At 39.7% G+C, this 9716-nt stretch overlaps 1 protein-coding gene across 1 annotated transcript; it reads right to left on the bottom strand.

Annotated features, from left to right (window-relative positions):
* Window positions 1-3593: 3593 nt before the first annotated feature.
* Window positions 3594-8800, bottom strand: LOC131231839 (transcription factor MYB98-like). Its single transcript, XM_058228143.1, has 3 exons — window positions 8283-8800; window positions 7788-7914; window positions 3594-4181 (listed from the first exon to the last, which is right to left on the bottom strand). The coding sequence occupies exons 1-3, from the start codon at window positions 8798-8800 to the stop codon at window positions 3594-3596; spliced, it is 1233 nt and encodes a 410-aa protein (XP_058084126.1).
* Window positions 8801-9716: the final 916 nt, after the last annotated feature.

Genomic DNA, 9716 nt, shown 5'->3' with positions numbered 1-9716 from the left:
CATTCTGGGACGGTGTTTCAACACCAACCAGACTCTGTCTTAGATACAGATGATGACGCGACCCCTGAGGCAGAGCAGGAGTGTGAGGATGATGAGGACGCGTTTTCTTTTATGCAGTTCTCAGGCAGGTTCATGTGAGCCGTGTCCTGATCTACGTGGATACAGGGTTTATTTTGTAATGGTTTATTTCATTTGATACTTGCATTTTGAGACACACATGAATGTAATTATAACCTGGCAGAGTATGCATATCTCAGGGACATATACTAATATCTATACTTCTTTAAGTCTTCCGCTTGAGACTTTCACTTATCACTGAATTATGTTGCAGTTTGGCTTAATCTATTCCATGTTTTATGCACTCATACAGACAACATACATCCATCATTGCATATGTTGCATAAGTGATGTTTTGGAACTCGGGAGCTGAGTTATGCTCGACCCCCGAATTTCAGGGCGTTACACCAAATTTATAATATAATATTTTATATATATATATATATATATATATATATATATATATATATTTGTTAGCTTATTAGTACTTACCCATGTCAGTGCACGCACTTCATGTTAGCCGCTCCCTGTCCAGCGTCTCCTGGACGCTGGACAGCATGGATATAACACAATCATCATGATGGATCCGACATGTAGGTGGCCCACGTGTCATCAAGGTGGGTCCCACATGAACGTGGCCCACCTGATGGGTCTAATATTTGTGTTTTCTCATCATCCAGGCCCACTGGATGGCCTGGATAAAACAGATGGATGACATTGATAAAATACATCCATCATGGTGGGTCCATGATCGGTGTCGATCTAGTGGCCACGCCCATTACAAGAGAGAGAGAGAGAGAGAGAGAGAGAGAGAGAGAGAGAGAGAGAGAAGATCGGTGAGAAGGGGAGGGACCCTGCCACTATGGGCCCTCCCTAAATACAAAGCATACATCGTGTAGGTCCCACAACAAGTGGCCCTTAAAATAGAAAACAATGGTAAATCACCCACCTATCTTCCTTCTTCTTAATCCCATGGAATCCTATGCTCCTTGCCTTCGATTTTAATGGAGGTTGATGAAAGATGAATGGTTGAGATGGGAGATGAGAGGGTGGGCCACACTTGTTGCTTTGGGATAGTTTGGAAAAGCTTGGACGTGTGGTGTTATTTGGGAGGGTTAAGAAATGAGAGAGAGAGAGAGGGGATGGGATGATATGGATGGAATGATGTGGTAGTTGTAAGGAAAGGAGATGGATGGGTATGATTTGTTTGAAAATTGGTAAAAGAGAGATGGGTAGAGAGAGAGTGGATTTATGGGAAAAGAGAGAGAGGCCACTTGTACTTATTGTTGGGTGAGGTGGCATTGAGGTAAGGTGGTGTACTTGATTTGATGTGACATATCGTAGAGATTCCCTTAAAGTTCGTAATGCGCGGCGGTTCTTCGGAATGAACGCAGGCCCACATCTCTTAGCCTGGGTATCGGATCAGTGCGCGAGTCGCGGCGTTGGAACCGCGGCGACGGCGTAGTCGCTATGATACAAGTTCTAGTTCGAGCCGACTTCGGTATGCGTGACTCAGCTTAGGATCGCGCGTAAATATCGGATACGGGTCGAGGGTTGTCGGAATTCGACCGGAAGGACTACGGAAGCATACGGAACGGTACAGAGTAGGATACGGGTCTTACAATAATTACACGGATCAAAAGCTAAAATAACTCATGAAATAATAAATGGAGATGAAAATGTCTACCACAAAAATCTTTTTGAGCCCATTGGTTGTTTTAATATTCCATCAAATCCATTCATTATGTCATAACCTATAGGATGAATATATATATATATATATATATATATATATATATATATATATATATATATATATATATATATATATATATATATATAAATCTTATCCAAAATTTATATCAAATACACTATTTGAATTTGGAAGTTTTAGACATGATATTGCCCATTTGAGTTAAATCAGATGTCTAAACTGATGGACAGATTAGATTTTATATAAGCACAGCAATCGGTCATGCAAAGCTCGAGCACTGCACACGCTTCCAACAATGTGTTGTAAAGGATAATGAATCTGGTCCGTTTAAAGATGAGGCTTTGAGTGGAACTATTTAGTTGGAGTCATATCTAAAAGATAAAGGCGTCAATTGAGAATTTACCTTAAGGATTTTGTAGGCGTCACCAATTATTGGAGCAATCCGATAGTCGTTGGTACTATAGAGAGAGACATGAGTAGGTTGGAGGTGAGAGTCTAATGGGCTAGCCCTAGCTTGTGGGCTTTCAAATATCTATGGCCAAGCCCGACCTAATTTTGTAATAAGCTTGATTTTTAAGCCCAAGCCCGACCCAAAAGCCTGATACTTTAGCCTAAGTCCTGCCTGAGGTGGGCCAACTTAGCTCATTGGCACCCTTATTTGAAAGAATGTAATCTTTAGTTTTATAGACCAAAAGCTATGTTAGTATTTCTCGAAGAGGAATTATATGATATTGGGAGCGTGTATGATGGTTAATACTCGAGCATTTTAAACTTTTATAAATGGCATACTCTAATTCTAATTAAACCCTCCAAATTAAATGTCGAAAGCAACATCAGACAAATTATGTTACAAGCTTTGATGAATTGTATGCATTTGCTAAATTAAGATTGTTGACCATTTTTATTTTGATCGTCCATCGAATGCCCACCATAGAAAACAATGGATATGCAACCATCCAAGAACATTCACATGGTAGTCCACATGAGCTAAATAAGCTTGATTTTTTTATAGCATCACACTTTCATGATAGGGCAATGCTGTTAGATAGGTTGGATGCCAACTTAGTGGGCCACACTTGTAACTTAAGCCTGTTATATGTTTACTTTGAGAGGAGCCTTAAGAAAGAGAGTCAAAGGCTCCCTCCTTTGGGCCCACCAAGAGGTATCTCTACCGTCCAGTAGGTGCAGATCATGATTCTAATTAGATAGGTCGAAAAAAGTCATGCTAGATGGTAACCTTAGCCCACACAGAAGGAAACAATGAGACAGGATGCCAGCACAAGTCCGTGTGTGGAGCCACCATGGTGTATATCTTTAATCAAAACTATTCATCAGCTGCGAACCACAAGAATGAAGTGAATTTGAAAAAATTAGCCTCACCCAAAACTCTTGCAGGCCACAACGTGTGGTTTTATCCAGAGTTTCACATTGTTCCCATTAAAATAGCCCATCTGAGTGTTTTATCATTCTGATTTTTGCATGTATGTTGAACATAAAGATCATCACCCAATGAACGGATTGGATTTCATTATACTAAAGGCCTTGAATGTTTTCCATTCCAATGTTAAAAACAAAACAAAGATAAAAAAATTCTATTACATAACCATTACTACTTAAGTGTACGATAACCCATGTTTCCTTATTCTTCCTTCAGTCCTATTTCTGATATTTTAGAACACTTATATAAGCTTTTTGTACAATCAATCTCTGTTTCTCTCTCTCATCTTGATTTTGTTGTTGGTTCGAGAAATCATCTCTCTCTCTCTCTCATCTTGATTTTGTTGTTGGTATGAGAAATCATATCTCTCTCTCTCTTTCTCTCTCAGCTCTCTCTCATCTTGATTTTGTTATTGGTCTGAGAAATCATCTCTACCAAATCCATCTCCCTCTTCCCATTCTCGCATTGCATGAGACTGTTATACCCCACGTCTAATGCCACTTCTATCCCCATGCAACTGTCACCACCCACATCAGCTCCACAAGGCATAATCCCAGTCGTTGACATGTCATCAAAGAGTGGCCCACCGATGCCTCCACATCTATCCATCAATGAATCAGGTCTAATTGGTAAATTCACAATATCATCAAGGTCATTGTTTGGGACCACCCGATCATCATGGCACAAGTCATTGTTCTGGGGTTGTGGATTTTCCTTACTCGTAGCGGCATCAGATGGTTTCGATGCGATTACGGTCTCGATGTAGCTCTGGAGAAGCATGCTTGGTTTTGAGTATCTGGAGCTGCGGGACCTTCGGTGTGCAAATTGTCTTCTTTTCGTTGCATTCCAATGGTTTTTAATGGAGTTTTCGGTTCTTCTTGGTAGTCTCTTCGCAATTTCGGCCCACTTGTTTCCTATCACTTGATGTGCTTCTATTAAAATCACGTCTTCTTCCTCAGTCCAGTTCTCTTTCTGCAAAAATTAATTAAAAAAATTGTGATATCATGTGATGAAGATCCTTAAGGGGGTGTTTGGCACATGGAATTAGATTGGATTAGGTGGGATGAAATTGTATTTGGTTCGGTACAAATTTCATACAGCGTTTAGGGAGGACAAGAAGGGTTGTGATTAGGTGGGATGGAATTCCATTTGGTCCCATGCGAAATTTCTGTGGATTTTGAAATTCACTACACATGTGAGCCCCACATTAATGCATGTGTTTTATTTATGACATCCATCCATATACACTATTTACATGTGACATTCTAGTTATATACGTATACAAGAAAATGAAATTTGTTGTGAATATGATTTGTTGATTATAATTTCATGGTCCACCAAATGGGGTTAAGCAAAATCCAGTGTTTTTCATATAGCAAGAATTTTGTCCGAAACATAGTGATTGGATGGACGCGGATTGCATCCTACCCCCGCCCATCTCCAACTTGGAACCGGCAGGAGCTTTGAGTGGCCATTGTGATGTATCGGTCTTATCTACACCGTTTATCCATTTTTTTCATATCATTTTAGGGAATAAGCCCAAAAATGAGGCAGATCCAATGCTCAAGTGGACCACACCACATGAAGCAGCAGTGATAATGATTCTCACCGTTGAATTTTTTTAAGGCCGACTGTGATGTTTATTTTCCATCCAATCTATTCATAAATTTACATAGACCTGGATGAATAGAAAACACAAATATAAGCTACATTCAAAACTTCTATGGCCCCCAAAAAGTTTGCAACGGTGAGATTTTAATTCCCATTGTATAGTCCACTTGAGCCTTGGATCTACCTCGCTTTTAGGCTTACACCCTAAAATGATAGGAAAAATGGATGGACAGTGTGATAGGACCCATACATCATGGTGGCCACTCAAAGCTGCTGCCTGTTCCCAGTTTGAGACCAGCGGAGTAGGACACAATCCAGAATGCCCCAAATACCATGGTATTTGGTTGCAATAATGGTGTCAATTACATCTAATACAATTCCATTCCATTTAATCCCACAGACCAAACAGGCCCTAAATAGTATAAATCCATCCATCTTCACATTACATGATTTGAGCCGTCCAAACTATCGACCACCTCTTGAATAAGCCAAATCCCCGAAATCACTACAATTGGAAGTTTTTATAACTATTTGGTCACGCTTTTGTTTTGGATGATCACAATCTACTTACATCAATGGCTGAGATGAAAAAATGTACATATTTAAAGTCTAGAAATGATAATTGGGTACAAGTTTTCATCACGGATCCAACCATGAGGGGGCCTGTCAATTGGACAGTCCAGATGATTGGAGCCTATCTTATGAGTTATTTGATTGATGCCATTTACTAAGCGAAAGTTTGTATGGAAGGATCTTCCTGCCTTTTAAGGTGGAGCGCCGGTTCTCCTGCAACTCCTTGTATAAAATTAGTTATTCTATAATGACTGGGTTTGGTCTGGGGCCCACAAGGGTCGTATCACATCCAAACCTGTCTTGCAGGGCAGACCCACCGTGGAAGTTCGGCGCACCCAAGATCAGTCCAGTCCAACCGTCGTGTGGGCGACTACGTGTATTCGGATGTTTTTTATGGTTATCCATTGTTTTCTATGTCTAGCCCTCCTAATAATCTTATAAGATCGATCTGATTTTTGGTTAATCCAATCATCAAGACATGGGTTAGATGTCATATGCATAACACGGTCAGCCCCACTTTAGAAAATATTACTCAACCATCCAAAAACCTCTAAATTCATGTGGTGGCCCACTCTAGAAAATATTTACCAACCAGCTAAAAACCTCCAAATTCATGTGGTGGCCCATATGATTAGATCATGGACCATTGCCAACACCAGTAGTTTAAGCTTGTTCTACAAGGGCACAGATGTATGGAGCTCGAAGGACACTAGTCAGACTCCAAAATCACCAAACAAGGAATTGACTCTTCCTGACCAACAACATAGACATTTCATATTTGGTACATTTTACCGGTCCACTAGAAATAAAAGTTAAACCTTGAGGCCCACCAAAATAGGGGAGCCGATTATTTGTGGCCTCTGGCTTACCAAATACAGTGCAGCCCTTATGATGGGGCCATCTTAATGTATGTGTTTTATATCCATGATGTCTATCCATTTTTTTTAGATTATTTTAGGACATGAGACCAAAAAAACAGTAGATCCGATTCTCAAGTAAGCGATATCATAGGAAACAATAGTGATTGACCATTAATGAGCCACATAAGTTTATGATCAAGCTGATATTTGTTTTCCCTTCATCCGTGCTTATGTAACCATATGTATTAAATTATTAATAAGTTAGATGGTAAATAAACATTACCTAGGCCCTAGGAAGTTTTTAATGGTAGGGCATTCAATATTCACTACTGTTTCCTATAATATGGTCCACCTGAGATTTGGATCTTCTTCATTTTGGAGCTCATGCCCTAAAATGATTTGACAAAACAGATGAACAACTGGATATAAAATACCTATATCAAGATGGGCCCCATGGTAAGGTCTGCACTCTTGGATGAGGCCCGGGCCACACATAATCCATTTGCCAAAGTAGACCCAGCATAACATGTTTATCACATGCTTGATGATTTTGACATATGATCCTATCATTTTCGATTTTGACAATGTTATAATGATTTACCTGGTGAAAGTTTAACGATTGACTTTAGAAAAAAAAAAGATGCATAGTAGATGGTAAGATTATTTTTATGGATAGTAAGATTATTTTTAACTCTCTTTATCCAATTTACAGGCCCTTGATCATACGAACATGGTTACTCAAGTACAAATATATTTTTATAACGTGCAATCTACGGTGGATTTCTCCTCTCCAATATCCAATGGTCTTTGTTAAACTTTCAAGTTTGGTTGAAAGCTTCAAAAATCACCATTGTTGCAAATGGTGTAGATAACCTCTCTTATCTTCCAAAATAACACGCGCTTTCGCTCCAGCCCATTCTTTGTCGTTTTTAAATTTATTGCACATACACACGGCCATATCTGCCGTTTATGCAAGCTAAGATGCTTTGCATGCTGATCTTGCACATGCTCACGATCAGCGCGAATTCCGCTGTTCTACAAAACCACAGGCGCACTCACAAAAAAAAACCTAATTTTCCTCATCAAGGTAGTAGTTTAAACATGAATGTATATATCTACGTATATGTATAATTGTATGGGTCGCATGGGTCCTATGATGGTATGTTCCCCTTGCACATAAACGTGCCCGCGTGTATCCAATAATGGTGTGACCCACCAATTTTGGGGTTGCATGCATTTAGACTTACACATGCCACTATTGGGCCATCCGTGTGTGCTTAATCTCCAGTTTTTTTATCATGCATGTGTGTATGTATGTATATGTATTTAATTAAAGAATTAGATGGGCGTACTATTGTAACGGTGTTAACTCAGAGACCAGAACTAGTACGACTCGCCCTAACTCATTCTATTTCAATCTGATGACTCATTTCATTGCCTATTGAAGCCAAAATGACGACTTGGTCGAGTCAACTCAGCTTTGGATACCACTCACACAAAGGAAAAGTAAGGAAGAAGGAAAAGGAAGAAAAACCTTGATGTTAGGCCTCAAGTGATTTTGCCATCTTTCTCTGCATTGCTTTCCAATTCTCCCTTTTAAGATCTTAGCAATATCAGCCCATTTCTTCAGCCCAAATTTCTCAACCAAAAATATTAATAATCTACAACAGGCACATACAAACCTAATTAAAATAAATATAGCAAAATCAAACATACAATATAAATATATAAATATATAAAAACATACCCATATACATATATATTAAAATATTAAAATGTATCACTTGCATGCATCCAAAAAATGGTTAAAAATACCAACTTTAATAACTAGATTGGATGGGATTGAAAAAACAAAATAGATTAGAATTTTGATTATCAAAAACCCATAATTTTATAAATTCAAAAGAATGATTCATAAAATCACAAAAATAAAAATAGAACATCAAGAGAAATTGGACAACCAAACTTTGAAATTTAAAAAATAAAATGATCAAGAACGTTTTATTAAGGAAAAAAAAACGAAAGTTACCTATCTTCTTCCAATGACCATTGTCCTTTAATGACATGCCGTTTGTATTGATTTCTACCGTTGCTTCTCATCTGCATGCTCTTTCTATCCACACCAACCTCCCCATAAATTCCATTATCGCCTGTTACGCAAGAAATCTCATCGGGCACCACAAAGTTAATCGGGTCCATGTATTGAAAATCCAATGCATAGTTGGGATTTTGCTCCATCTGATCGGCAACGGCGATCGGCGGATAATCCATAAGGCCCCTGGTTTGGAATTTCTCCGCTGGCCCATTTCTGTGATCTTCGGCAAAGATCTTAGGCAGCTCGATGTCAAAATTGGACATGCAACCGTTGGTCGGAGCTCCGAACGGGTAGATAGTGGAAGCGGGCATGCCGAGCTTGGAATCGGACACCAGCGGGTCCAGATTGTAGAAATCTTGTGAGCCCTCGGAATAACACGATTCTAGAGAAAACCCATCTTCCCTATCGGGTATAGGGCAGGTACCCGATAAGCATGCCGGCCCGAAATCCATGTGAGAGAGAGTGGAGAGATTTCTAGCTTGGGAGGAGCTCTTTCTTTATAGTGCCATGCATTGATTTCCGTGCTTTACGGCCATTGATTTCGTTGTTGATCTGACGGTTAAAATTGCATGTTGATTGTGACTGTTAAGCTTTCTTTCGTCCGTCCTGTCAAAGGCAATTAGAGTCCGTTTTGCATGTCGCGACGCAGAATGGAGCGTGTGTCGCGGCCCGATGGGGCTAGTATGCTGAGATCGGAACCGTCCATTGTCCAAAACACGTAATAGTGGCTACCTTAGAACTAGGCTTGACGGGTGGTTGTTAGCATTACTCTAAATATCAAAGGTTAGGATCATCAATGAATCATGGTGAAAGAACAATAGATTGATTTAAGGTAGTAAAGAAAATATGGACGGTTGAAATCATCGGACCAACTCAGCATTTGGGCCGAGTGGGGAGCGACAGGCGATGGATCATGAATCGCAACGGAGGCAAAACGAACTCAAGGCAATTGTAGCCTGTATTGCGACTCGTAATGGAACAGTGTGTCTCGGCCCACTCTGGCCCATATGCTGAGATCGGAACCGTTCATTTCGTGGAAGACCTCATTAATGGGCTACCTTGAGAATATCAGGCTGAACGAATGAATGACTGCTAGCATCATTATCCGTATATGAATTTGGAATTTTTTTAATTCTAAATTTAAATGTTAGGATCATCAATAACTCTGGATGGTGCCCAAATAGCTCGTTTGTGGTAGTAACAATGATATGGACGGCTCCAGTTATTTGATCATCGATGGATGTGCACTAGGTGTTGCGTTGGAGGCAAAACGAATTGAAGGGGTGGAATTGATTACGGCTCTATGCAATTTTTCTATTTTTATTAAGTACGGTAGTCAAAGACTGACAGGCATTAGGTGCCTGGAAG

This window comes from Magnolia sinica, chromosome 17 (genome assembly GCF_029962835.1).
Source record: "Magnolia sinica isolate HGM2019 chromosome 17, MsV1, whole genome shotgun sequence".
NCBI classification, from domain to species: domain Eukaryota; kingdom Viridiplantae; phylum Streptophyta; class Magnoliopsida; order Magnoliales; family Magnoliaceae; genus Magnolia; species Magnolia sinica.
This window is presented reverse-complemented; position numbering and strand designations above follow the sequence as displayed.